General features: G+C 42.0%; 1 protein-coding gene across 1 annotated transcript in view; it reads right to left on the reverse strand.

The window, feature by feature from the left end:
* The window catches only part of LOC306715476 (interleukin-1 receptor accessory protein-like 1), a gene marked incomplete at both ends in the record, with an annotated part of 185217 nt that overhangs the window by 113991 nt on the left and 56711 nt on the right, over nt 1-14515 (reverse strand). The window contains one exon of the mRNA XM_079185867.1: nt 10492-10771. Coding sequence (XP_079041993.1) covers nt 10492-10771 — 280 coding nt within the window. The remainder of the gene's footprint in view (nt 1-10491; nt 10772-14515) is intronic.

The following is a 14515-nucleotide window of genomic DNA, read 5'->3' on the forward strand; positions in this document are numbered from 1 at the left end:
GAGCAGCCATTCAGCTGTGAATATCAAATACAAACCGTCTCTTACTCCTGCTGCAATATTGCACTATGGGCCATATCCATGTTTTTTTTGGGGGGGGCTACTTTGGGCCAGCAGAAATAAAGCTGTGAACACAACGTTGTCAGTTTACAATGAACTTTCATTGGCTTCCCTTTTCAGGAGTGGAGGCTCACATCCCAGGCAACGTAGGACTCAGGAAAGCTGTGAGTTCTCTCCTACGTCACGGTTTGACCGATAGCTGCGGTGTTGCTGATGTCTAGCTCGGAGCTCCGCCGTTCACAGATCAGGGGGAAGGGAGGGGAGGCGGGGGGGGCAGTTGTGGTACTAAAGTGATTGTGCTTGGGGAATGGTTTTTCTGACATTTGTCAGGCAGATAAAAAGCACCATCAGATATGAGGAAGAGAAGGTCAGTGTCCCTCCTATCAGATAGTGATGGTTTGGCATCTTGTTTGATGACTTGCTCCGCTCAGCGTGGTCCAGGAGGGCTAAGAGGTTGGCTATACGAGGAGTCAACAGCGAGGACGTGACTGAATAAAGTCCCTCATTCGGGATGTGGAGTTATTTAACCTGGGTGTCATTTTGCACTCCAGCGTATGTTAGAATATTGAATTGAATTAATGAAACCTCTCTTGTGTATTGCATGTGTCGAGGATTACCAGATAATCCTGAGAATAAATAAATAAAAATTGGTCATAGACTATGACCTTCTGCTCAATTGTACTGGTTAGTCATGCGGCTTGTGACAACTGATTTGAGCGAAGAGGTCTCCCAGAATAAAACCTTCACAGCCAAACTTCTGTCCCTTTGCTCCCTGTAGCCAGGAGCCATTGGAGCTTGGCTTAATCAAAAGGAATCGAGCATGGGACAAATGTCCAATCAGAAGGAGCGTGAAGGGCATGCAAGGAAATTGGCTGAGACTGTAATTCAGGCACATGGTGGATTCAATTTATACTCCAATTTCTACAAAGGGGACCCAACGTACATCAAAACGTGCACATGCAGCCACTTTAGCTGCGCAATTGAATACATACATACAGACGATATACATTCGGCATTTCTGATTCGGTCCATGAAAATACCCTTTTACACAGTTATAGAAAAAAACTAATGAGATAGCTGGAATATAGAGACATTTGTTCTGGTACTCAAGCATGTGCATCTTTTCTAGTGTATGCTTGTTTTTCAAAATTAAATTTTCTTTTTGTAGAATAAATAAAATGAGGTTACTAATAAACACGTACAGCAATACCAATGTTGATCTTTTACTATGACTAAGTCAATGTTGTGTCTTTCTCATGTTGACAGTACAAGCCAATCAATACATCTGGTGTTCGATCAATCAGTTCCCGGATGATCAATGTCCGGGAACTGAATCGCTCCTTCACAGCATTCCGAATATGTGCAGAAAGAGGTTCATTGAAATGCAGAAATGTCCGCGTTAAGCACCGCTTGAACAGAAACAGTTGAGCCACTAGACTTAAAGCAGACGTTCACGGATGACCATGAGTGAATGATAATGGTATGCATGAGGCCTTAAATACACAGTAGCTGCCAGAGAAATGAAATGAAAAGAAGAAATGAAGCAAAAGCAGACTGTAGATATATGCTGCTATATGTAGCACGGTTTATGCTGTTCACTGTAATCAGGTTTTCTGGCATCAAGGGCTGGAGTAGGAACTGATTGTGGTTAAATGCATCGGGGCACATATTGTAAGTAATACATGCTGACATCTATGAATATATGCAGGAACATGAGGTTTGTTGTTGAAATTAAAATGAATCCAGTCCATTAGCTAAAACAACGGGCATGATAACACTTATATAGCAGTGTGCATACATGGAGATCTATTCATCTGCTATTTTCAAGATTCTCATATTTATAAAACCAGATTACTTCCATAATGAAAGAGTTTGAATAGGGAAAATGGAAGAAAGGAAATGATTGATTTAAAAGTTGTCATTATTATTCTTTTTTTTCCATTTGCGTGCGAGATGGAAGTCTATTATTATCCAGCACCTGGCCTCAAAATGGTTCCATGTGCACACTCCTCTTCGACACTGCCATTATAACATCCGACGTCCACAGTGAATATCCAAGTTCACACTGCCACATCACGCGGCTGAATAAAGCCCAAACAGCAGCCCATACATCATCAGACAATGGCTGCTGGAAAACCACCTGTGCTAACCCATATAGAGCCAACTACAAGGCTGTCCAAACACTGTGTCGGCAGGGCAGTCTCACTATACAGGTCTACAGAATACTGAATATAGGGGAACGTCATCAATAACCTCTGGCTGGTGAATGAAGTCGCTTCGCCAATCCATATCACAACAATTACCGAAAACCCCACCTGGGCACTTTGAATAACTGCTGCCAGAGAATTGGCACCAACTCTCTTATGACCTCTGAAAGTAGTTTGTGGAAGATGCTCTTTTCTCCCATCAGTCATTGTTTATGTAGCTTCTGTTCAGCCACTATGGCAATCACAGCTCATGTGCACTGCTGCTTCCAGATACATAAAACACACCACGATACCTCAGTGCACGGTTTGTTAGCACCGCTAGTAGTCGAGCTCTAGGGATGGCCGGTACACCACTTTGGTCCTCAATATTTCAACAGATTTTAGATGGATTTTCGTGTAATTCGGTGAAATCCCCGGGGAACAGATTCTTAAAACCTGATCCAATGAATTTCACTCTAAAGCTTAATCAAAATTGTCAATTATCCATTGAAATATCTCCACAGTCATTTGATAGAGTGGAAGACAATTTGGTACAGACATTAATGGCTTTTGCAATGTTTCCTAATGACTTTGGTGATCCCCTGAATTTTCCTCTGTCATCAAGCAGTTTAAGTGTCAATTTGAACGGCTCTATACTTCAATGGCTTCTCATGTCTGAGTATAACTGTTAAACAAGGGAGAAGCTGGGCAACGAACAAATCTCTCTGCATAAATAGATAGAATCTAGTGACATTTACACTTTTTCAGGAGCTGTCACATCCTCCAAATTATTAAAAGAGACTAAATTCTAGAAATCAAGACACAAGTTGCCAAGATTCCAGATGTTCGGGGCGGCGCATTTCTTATCTTTAGAAAGATTATTGAATGGAAAATAAAATGTTAATTTCATTGCGACTTCAAACCCTCCTCCATATGTGCCGCTGCACCACTGAGCATTTCAAAACAAACCCCATTAATAAACATCCATCAGGGCGTCATTGTTAGAGCCCTCCTCGGCGAAGCTATTCCACAGAGCCACAGCTAACTGATTGTCTCCTGCCAGGTAGCTTATAACACAAACACCATCCTTGTATTATACATCATCCATAATCCCTGGCAGCACAAACCATCCCTGCTGCTCCTTAGTCTAGCGTCTCTCATTGGCTTTGACAGCTGGGCTGGATCAATTGGACAGGCCCTGACTCGGGCTGAATGACAGAGTGTTCCAGACGGCCCATTCTGACTGTCACTTCCCTGAGAGATCACCAGCCACTCCTGCCCACGAATACTAACAGAGTCAACATGGCTGCGGTCTGGGACGGGTGGGATGTGTGCTCTCCGTGCGACTCCGTGGTGTGTACGGGTACGTGCACAGGTGCCAGGTGAGGTGCACCTACAGCAGACATTCAGGCTTAAATGCGCAAAAGGACCAACACACACACACACACACACACACACACACACACACACACACACACACACACACACACACACACACACACACACACACACACACACACACACACACACACCTTTTATCTCCACCTCCCATTGTCCTTCGCTGGTGACAGCCCAGGCATTGCAGGACATGCAGGAAACCCATTAATAAGCCCGGGACAGTGGCAGCTTGCCAACACCGGTAAACAGGGTTAAAGGTGAAACATTAGCTACCTGCCAAGAAGTGGGATTCCCTCTGCGCTGCTACATCTGTCCTTAATCAGACACTGTAATCCCTGCACTTCCCGCGCCGATCGATGCACGGTGGCATTCGTTTGACCACGTATGATGCATGCTTAGGTCGGTGGTTGCTGCTGCTACAGTTTGAGCATGAAAGGGAACGTGTGTTGATTTGTGAACATTTAAAGATCATTAAATAATTCCAGCAATTCAGTCTGACATGCTGCTGTTATACAATTGTGTTTATTAAGATGGGAAATGGCGCAGAGACTTCCATAGATTTTTATGGACTTCATGAAACATTGACTACCATCATGCATTGCACATGACCTAAATAGAGCTGGATGGTTTTGCACACTGACAACAGGACACTTCGGGGTATTCCACACAGAAGTCAATACATGCAGTAGCGAACAGTCCATGAGTGAACAATTAAAGATTCCACAAAGCCGATGTAAAGCTGTGGAAATACTTCTAGATTACTGAAACCTACAAGGACTGGAGAACCCCCACACACAACAGCTTTTTGACATAAATAGAAGGCGATCCGAGTGACATTGCTAAGCAATCCGAGAGCACAAAATTGTTCATATGATTATATAAAAGCAGTTAGTTTGCCCTGCTAATTTATGCTGCATCTGAGCATAGAAGGCAAAGCGATGGAGAAAACACGCTACATAGTGGTGAGAGTGTGGATGGAGAGATAGACAGGCAGCGTAGACTTTAAACTCTGCAGAGAGCTGGAAGTGATTGAACTCTGTGAGATTGAGGTGAACGCAAGGTGAGCGGTGGCTGTCTGCACTGACACCAGGATGAACCGGATAATACAATAATGCCCGCTCACTTTCAGCACACGACAGCATTTTAGTATCTCTTCTACTCGTTAAAAAGAATAAAAAATTGCACACCTGATGTGGACGGTATAGTTTCAAACATATTGTGAATCTTTTAAGTCAAAGATTAAAAAAAATGGCATAACTGAACACACAAATGATTTTATCTAACCCCAAACTATCAAATACACTTATCCTTCTATTGTAGATACAAATCCAAATCACATACTTTGAGATTACTGGTGAACCGTTTCCTAACATCTACTCCATGCTTTTTTCCTTTTTCCTGTCCCACCGTTACTCGGCTGTGTGTGCTGTCAGCGAGGTATGAAAAAGTAAGAATTAGCAACTTTGTCATGCTAATAGGCTTAAAGAGACACTTGGAGCAATACTCGGGAGTTAGTGGTTTCCTCCATGTACCAGGATGGCCTGTGTGTGTGTGTGTGTGTGTGTGTGTGTGTGTGTGTGTGTTTTCAGTCAGTCGACACTAAGTGACACACTCAGCCACTGCAGATGTTTTCCCTCTGCGTACAACGGACCTCCTTCGGTCACAACATCTGAACATCCTTGACACACAGCGCTGCTTATCTGCTCCCTTCCACTCCTATATACTGTATGTGTGGTGTGAGCAGTCCCTTGTCATACTGTATGTCCATAATGTAAGTAGATCTGTGTGTGTGTGTGTGTGTGTGTGTGTGTGTGTGTGTGTGTGTGTGTGTGTGTGTGTGTGTGTGCATGAGCTGAAGAGACATGCAGACATGCTCAGAATGTTTGAGTGTGTCAAGTTGGCCTGCTTTTACATACAGATTGGAGGGATATTATGTTCATGTCAGTGGCAGCTAGTCTCAGGGGAGCAGATAACTGATGTGTGTGTGTGTGTGTGCTCTAGTACAACGATGCCCTCTGACACACTTAAGTGCAGCTGAGCAAAATACAAAAAGCGCGGCCACACACTGTGCTGTATGTGTGTGCATGTTAGGAGAGCTAAAAAGGCCAGAAGTGCAACATCATAGGACATGATGAAAGAAAGAAATGATGGAATAAATCAGGAACTATATTGCCATTTAATAATTTTTGTTTTAGCTCACAATAAGTCTTGAAACAAGGAGCAAACAGAAAGGGGAAGCTCACTCAAACACGTTTAAGAACATGCCTCTTGATTAAGAAAGTACTTGAAACGAGATGATTTGAATTGGAAAGAATTGTGTTTATCTGCACTGTGAGCACAATTCCCCCAGCTGCTTTTCAGACTTTGCTCACTGCAAAACTTATAAAGATGTTTGTGTTGTTTTTCCCCCAGTGCAGATGTGTCTCTGTCATCATCTATATTATGCCACATGACCAAGCTGCTCACAAGGCACATTTATATTATACTTCACATGGCTGGCAGTAATAATAGGCTGCAATAGAATAACACAGTTCCTTGAACCTCAATCCTCACAAGGCCTGTGTGATATGATAGACATATTAATATGGAAATTTTTTTCAATAGATACTTATCACGATAAGGCAAATGGTTGTTAAGTGCAACGGGCTGTGTTTTGCTGTCATCGATGCATTAGACTGGACAAACCGTGTAAAACAGATAATTAAACAACTCAATTACGATTCGCTTGGAATCATTAATTCGGGACAACACAATTTTGCTTTTGACGGTAACACACTGGCCTCGAAAGTGGTAAACTGGCAGGAGTGGCCAATAGCGCCGCATCAGAGTGTGTTCGCTGGCTGTGGCCGTGCTGATGTGGGTGTGTTATGAATATTCTGCCTACACTGTTACGCTTTGCCCAGTGCAATAACGCCTGTGACAGACGGCTGGCAGACAAATCTCATCCCCGGTATCTGGAGAGCCTGTGGTCAGGACATATTACTGATGCCATATGAGGATCACGCCATAAACTCACAGTTGAGTAGCTACAACGGAAAGTATTTTACCCGAGGATGTGATTAAAGTGAAAAAAAACCTTTGCCTCAGTATCTAACCATAAAGCAAGGAATACATATTTATGTATACGTGTGTGCGTTTGCATATCTGGAGAACCGTTCAGTGGATCTACATCAAACTTGACGGCTCTATTTGCTGGGGACACGAGGACGCGCAGTGTTGAGTTCGGTACATTTTGGACACATGACACGTTCAATGCAAAGAGACTTTGAATAAATGAGAGGCGGGAGGAGCGCCTGTGGGAGCGGTTTAAAATATTATAGTGACATTAGAAAAAGAAAAAATTCAAAGAATGTTTGGCAACGTCACCTATCAAACCAACCAGAGATGTGTGCCTTTCCCCTATAGGAATATTCTAAAAATATTCTAGAAAAGATGAAGGTATTGAAATGATAAACGAGGTTGACTAATGCTCCACGTCTTTTTCTTTCTTTTGAGAGCATTTCCCACCTGCATACATTTGTATCCAGCCCTGCTCAATACAATCAGACTCTAACACATCCCTGCTGCTTTCAAGACAGTGACGCACAATCAATAAGAAATATTACAATTAGTTTTGTATGTGTTTAGGGAAAAGGTTGAATAAGCTGTCTAAAGAAAGAAAACCAGTAACGCAGCTGTGTGGGAGATGCATTTTCTTATTCCCAGGATTTCCAAATAGATGACAAAGAAACCCAAATGTTCATATCATAATATTATTCCACTGGCGATTGATTAAACAAGAATATAAAAGCATTGTCTAGCTTTAATCCTCACTTTACCACCCTGATTCTTGAATGGTAAAAGAGAAATGGTAACTGAAAACAATACACAGTAAAAAGATCATGTCTCCATGTTGTCTGAGGACAAACATTCTTGGTCACACACTACCAACACTTGCTTTGAGACAATAACATCATGGGAGCATAGTAACTGGGAATGAATTGTTATAACATGCTCAAGTATGAAATGCATCCAGTGAGAGAAGATTTATTGTTGTGCTGTGATTCATTCGTTCCACCGCTGAGCGCTCTAATTCCCTCGATCCCTTCATGTTTCAAAAGGGTGAGGATCCTCAAGTAAAACACACTGCCAAGAGCCTAATCCGAATGTGATGTGTTAACATATGCAAGAGCTGATCATCTATAGGACCCGCGCCGCTGAGACAAAAGAGAAGAGCAATCCTCTGACTTGGCTGCAGCGACGGGGAATTGAAATGAGTCACGTCTGCACAACAGTGCTGCTATGTGCTTGTAAAAATTGGATGAACCCGTTCCTGCAATTTTTAACACGTTGTCAACGTTCGAGTGAAGGAATGAGGGGAACGTGACGAAAGCAAATGTGGTGGCAAACGCCGCACTTTAGCGATTTAAGGTCAGTAGCTTTAATAGTTCCAAGTTAATACTGCAAATGTACTTTGGAGACGCTCTCTTTGACCTTTCCTCCTTGGACAAACATCATGTGACATACCTGTATATGTTATGTGGGGGATATTTTCAGACATGGTCCACCACATATGGATTCAGCTTTAGTTGATATGCAGTATGGGAAAGCAATCAAAAGCCTGCTTCCCTTAAACCACTGCACTGTCAGTCATCTGGATTGAGCCTTGGCCTTATTATTGTGGCTCCAGAACTCACATGCTAATACAGGAATATAAATCATTGTAATTTGATGGTCCCATGTGGTCAAGTCTGAAGCATTGCTGTGCACTTCAGAAAGCTGCATTGAACTAAACATGTGACACACACACACATACATAGAGAAAGCAATGACCTAACCTCCCAAGCCTTTTAAACAAGTCCACTGTTAAACGCCACCATATGTCGCTGTGTAGAGCTGACTAATGAGCCAATACAGAGAGAATGCCCTTTACCTACTATACAGGACTGTCTCAGAAAATTAGAATATTGTGATAATCCCCATACGTGTGATTTAGTTTATTGAACCAAGCTGAGTGTTTTTCAAGGCTCAGGAAACCCTTGCAGGTGTTTCGAGTTAATTAGACGATTCAAGTGATTAGTTGAATACCCTACTAGTATACTTTTTCATGATATTCTAATATTTAGAGATAGGATATTTGAGTTTTCTTAAGCTGTAAGCCATAATCAGCAACATTAAAAGAATAAAAGGCTTGTAATATTTCAGTTGATTTGTAATGAATCCAGAATGCATGACATTTTTGTTTTTTTAATTGCATTACACAAAATAAAGAACTTTATCACAATATTCTAATTTTCTGAGACAGTCCTGTATATATATATATATATATATATATATATATATCTCATATATCATATCTTGAGTTTTGATGGTTGGACAAAGCAAGGAGTTTGCAAACGTTATCTTGTGTTGACTAGGTTTTTTCATGACACGGTCTTACTGTGCCGGAGCTTATCAGTGTATCACGTGTCTGTTTCCTATAAAACTGTGAAGATCTGAATGCCCCCCTAAGTGCATCGGAAGCTCTGATTAACACGGAAAATCAGAGGAGCTGATTGTAGCATCGGTGCTGGCATTGTCAATAAAGGTCAGATTTGTAAATATTCCATTTGAGTAGCAAATATTAAGAGTTGAACAAACTGTAGAAAGTGAACTTCCTTGTGCTGATTTAAAGCCTGGAGAAAGCAACTACAGACAACAATAGTCCAAAGAAATGCCTGCGGAGAGAAATCCTGGGCGATGGAAAAGTGCTCTGCATTCACAATTATTGTTATTTCTCTCCACGATGGGCAAATAAGTGTTGCCACTTAATTTGGTTCTGAATGGCGGAGAATGGCGACAAAGCAACACGACTCCAAATCAAATCTCATGGCTCTACTTTCTGCGCGATTACACAATAACTCTGAGCTGACTGATTGTCTACCTCCAGAAAACGCTGCCAATGTCTCTGAATAGAGGATTGTTGGATTGGTGCTGCCCGTCTCTATTCACGGCGGCCGCCACGGCAAAGGGGAGAGTGCTAATGGTGATGAATAGTAATGGCCAAAACCTCCTAGAATTGAGCTTGTGAAACACAAGGAAGCCTGTGCCGAGTGCAACTGCTCCAGAGTACATTATTATTATCCTGTTTTTTTCCAGTGTAACAAATGTCCTAAATCATTTGTGTTTTGATTGAAGTATGCATGTTTGTGTGGGATTAGGCTCCTATCTTTTAGTAGGATGCGTTTCAAAGTTCCCCTTGTCCTTGCCACAGACAACCTACACGTTAATGAAAACTTCTGCCAATATGAGCTAGGGAGCCAGGAATTTCACCACATTATAGTGCTCATAAATCAAACAATTTATTTAGTTTTTTTTATCTTAGCTGCCGTTTGGCTTTCCTCAGTCTTCTTGTGCTTTATTCCTGTCCATCCTCTTTCATCTCACTCCTTGCTCTTTCACGTTTTCAGAAAGAACTTGTGAATGCCCGAGAGTTATGGATTTACCAATTGCACCTAATAGCTTATTGTCCCCCAGAGGAGGATGAAGAAATAATTTAGCATATATAGCGAAGCAAAGAGGCCTCATACTGTTGATGCACAGAAGATGCACTGTGGACCAATGACAAGTGCTCTTTTGGCCAGAGATGAGACACTCCATTAGATATCACCAGGGGAGGACTTGAAAATAGCTTGACTTGTGCCCACAGGGTTCCACAAAATGTTATTTACCCTAACTATATTACTGTCACACTGCCGGCAAAACAAGCCCAAAATGGTGGAAGACTTCCTCATGAATGCTTCCTCCAGTTCAAGGCAAAGCAATATACGCAGCAATTAACATTCGATAGAAATGTAAGCGGTATGTGTCTCGAGGTGCTGAAGGAACTTACCTTAATACGCAGGAATAGTACCCCACATCGTCCAACTCTGCTGGTCGAAACCATATGGCATCCTCCTCCTTGCTCATCCTTGTGCCGTCAAAACTGATGGGTTCCTCGAAGTCCCCGTGTCCTGCACTTTTGTACCACATAAGGCTAAGTCCTGCGCTCTGCGCATGGGTGTAGTTGGCCCGGATATATCCATAGAACAAAGCGCACTTAATCCGTACAGGTTCCCCCAGAAGCACCTTGTATTTCAGGTAGTCCACTGACCAATCCGTGCAGCCTTCCACTGAAAGAAAAGGACAGAGGACAGGAGAATTAAGCAGGAGTTACTATAAAAGGTTGGGTTTTTTGGAGCCAATGCACATCATCATCAAGCCAAGCAGAGGCTATTTGTAATCATGAAAAGGGTATGCGGCAACCAAGACAAGACCACTTTCAGTGCTGGCATCAGTCTGTCTGTTCATGTGCTTTGCCAGCAATCCTTGTATCACTATCAATCAAGATCCTTTTTTCCCTCCATGCAGCACTGAGGCACGGTGTCTCCTTTTTGTTTTTCACAAGAACACACAAACTGCAATTATTATACAGACCTTAACTTATGACTTCTTAAGTGTGGCTAGATGAAAAGACAGAGATCAAGCAGGCATCCTTATAATGTGTGGATATGTTAGTATAGTGTATCATTAGCAACATCCTTTACAATGTTAAACTGAACTCTCAACAAATGGCTGCATTCATTCGTTCTTTCCTGCCTGCCCCTGCCTTCACCTACAAACACGAGTATATATTTGACTCGTGTGTCACCATCTCATACATAAATTGAGTATAGTGGCAACAAACTGTGTATAAGCCAAATATCCGTTTAAATGGCAGTGATGGCACTCGTCTACATTTGTCTTGAGAAAAGGAGAAGCTGCAGTGAATCTGCAGACCCTTTCAGACTATCTTCAGGATGTTTTCAGTCAAATATATAGAAAGAAAAGTAGCTCATCTCATATCGTGCTGCACACGTCAGGGCAGAGCAACGGGGGTCTCTACGATAAGACAATTAATGAAGCCCACCAACTGTAAGATCAAATAATACTACATTCCATGCACAGCAGGCAAAGGGGTGGTTTTGATCCTCAGGCTTTTTCCCGTCTTTGAGTATAAAAATAATTCATTCAAAAACAAACCAAGTATTAAATTGATAGTAAATCAATGAAGTAGATCAGATCAATTCCCCCTGCAGGATCTCCATGTTGGGATCCCGTAGGAATGACAACTTTACAATAGGGTCGAAAGTAAAATGACTTCATTCACTGTATTTACAATATCTTAGGAATCAGATAAAAGCTACTAGTTTGCAGAGGAGAGACTCTTTTCCTCCAGATAAACTTTGATCAAAAAGCTTTTCTATCTCTGCTCTTTTTCTGGGTTGAATATTTGACAAACAAACTGTGCCCACGCCGAATGAAAAACAAGCTGTCTGCCTGCTCTTGCCTGATCTATTTTTCCCCTTCCTGTGCCTGACATCCTCTTTTCCCTCGCCTCACCTCGCTGCATCGCTCTTCCTTTAAAAAACAGCTGGCAAGCACAGCTGCCGAAGACTCAACAGGCTTCGCTAATTGAGCCTCTATAAATGTTTTATTTACCAAAGAAGCAACTCGGGCACCAATCAGCGAGGTGCAGTGCGTGCGGGAGTCGTTGGGGGTAACCGGGGGAGGGATGTTGGTGGGGAATTGATTAAACCATGCTGATTCATGTCATTGTGCTATATTGTGTGGTGTGGTAAGGGTCACGCTGGGAGCGGAGGCAGCATCACTAGTGGGTGTTTTAGGGCCCGCAGAAAAGAGGAAAAAAAGGAAAAGCTGCAATGGAGTTCAACAGCAAAAGACACGTCAGTTACCAAAAACTTGCAGTGAGAGATTCTGGTGCCAATCCGTCAGAGTCATAAAAGCAAGCAGTGCAGAGTTTACATAATTAGTATTACGACATTAATATTCAAATTACCACACTGCACACATGGAGCCAGCATAGAAAAACGTGTTGAAAGGCTTCCTGGGAAATATAGGATAACAGTTTAACCAAAGAGCAGGTTAGAGAAAAAAAACATAAAATACAGCATTTATCATAAAGGACTCCTGGAAGTCACTAAAGATTAGATATAAACAGCTATGTGAGGGTGAACGTTGCCTTTAATTAATTTGACTGTCAGGCAGATTTGATAGCTCATTCTAGCGGCAGCAGCAGTGCAAAATCTGCAGCACCTTTCCTGATCTGACATGATCCTAAATCAGCAACAATAAGTCGCTGTCTTCATTTCATGAGAACACTGCGTTCTGATGAAAAGCTTTGCCGCCAACCTTGAAACCTCCTTTTGATTTCCTGGAGTAAGTGGGTCCTCCCACGAGCAACACGGGGAAAAAACAACCTAAACTGAACAAACCAGAGGGAAGAGTGAATAACTAGAAGCAAAATGAAGCAAATGCAAACACTTAAGAAGGCTGCGTGTGCTCTGCAAGCCACCCAACACCACATTCCTTTCATTGTGATTAAGTCAAACCGTTGCCATGGCAACACGGGGTCTACCCTCGCTTATCAAGAACTTTGCTAATTAGTTTGTGGACGATAATAACTTGGAGGCTTTAAGGTAAGACAACCACAGCCAAGATGGTCTCACTTCTAATCAGGTTTCCTAATTCGGAGTGTGAAGTGTTTCACTCACACAACCTCTAAAAACAGCAGGGGAGAGGAAGAGGTCACGCAAGCAGGCGGCGAACACGATTAGTTTGGCAAAAGTGTGCACGGAGTAATCTTTCTGATAGGTCTCCTAGGTGTGCATGCACAGCAAACACACATGCAGTACTCTTAAAACAATTGTTTTGTTGCTGCAGTGTGTACCAGTTATCCTATGCTGCAATGAATCGGAATAGAAATATGAACCATGAAAGCTTAACATATGATACAATAAGGATCCACCTTAGTTGACATTATACTTCAGTGGTGCAAATTCCCAAACAAATTAGCAAATAATCAGATTACCAAAACCAATTGACCCAGGGGCTTTGGTGGGCCGCGGTTCCCTGATTAAAAAGATTGAAGATTAAGAAAGATGAAACGATCTTAAAATATTCAAAGTTGTTAATATTAGCACCACCTACAACAGCCGCAACATTCAAATACGGTTTACAACTGAATACAACTCTGTTTCTAATATAATCTAATAGAGTGCCTCTCTGTAGGCCAACCAGGAACTTAGCTGCAAACTGGTTCCCTCAACAAAATACAATCTTTCCATTGGATGTTGGATAACTGCAGATATAAGCTCTGTGGAAAGACAAACGTTTATGATACTTCCACGTTTTGTTGAGCAAGATAATGTTCACAAATCGGAATACTTAGGACTAAGATTGAAAGGTATTTTATGTGCCAATACGCCCCACTAGATGACCACTAAACTGTTCTCTGCACACCTATATGCATTCTGTGTCAGAGAAGAAACAAATAGCTTACAGCTGGGCTGCACAGACTGGATGCTGGACCCAGAAAGAAACACAGTAAACGCATTACAGCCTAAGAGCACACTGCATGGCTCAGCCATTGCTTTCCCATCAGCACTGCAAAGAAACACTCAGTCAACTCTTCTTCTTCTTTTTTAACAGCTGAACATTTTTCTCTCTCACTAAAGGAACTGTCTCAAAGAATGAGAAAGCATTACTTTGATGTTGTCTGAGTACCAGATATTTGATACCTTAGTAAAATACATCTCTACATAAATGCATCTCTACAGCTGGTTTAGCGACACATAAATAAATGTGGATATTATAGTATTTGGATTAAATAATTTAATAACATACATTAGTCGGCATCTGATGAAAAGAAATGAAAAGTGTAATGGTTGATTACTACTGAAAACATTATGCAACGTGTACAGTGGGTGTTTTCAACAGTGAGATTGGATAAAGGATGCTTTTCAAACCCCCCTAAGGCATTCGATTACTGCTCTGGGTTGTGAACGCATCCCCAGTTTCTCTGAGAACTTAAAGAA

The sequence above is a fragment of the Pholis gunnellus genome (assembly GCF_910591455.1).
Source record: "Pholis gunnellus genome assembly, chromosome: 24".
NCBI classification, from domain to species: Eukaryota; Metazoa; Chordata; class Actinopteri; order Perciformes; family Pholidae; genus Pholis; species Pholis gunnellus.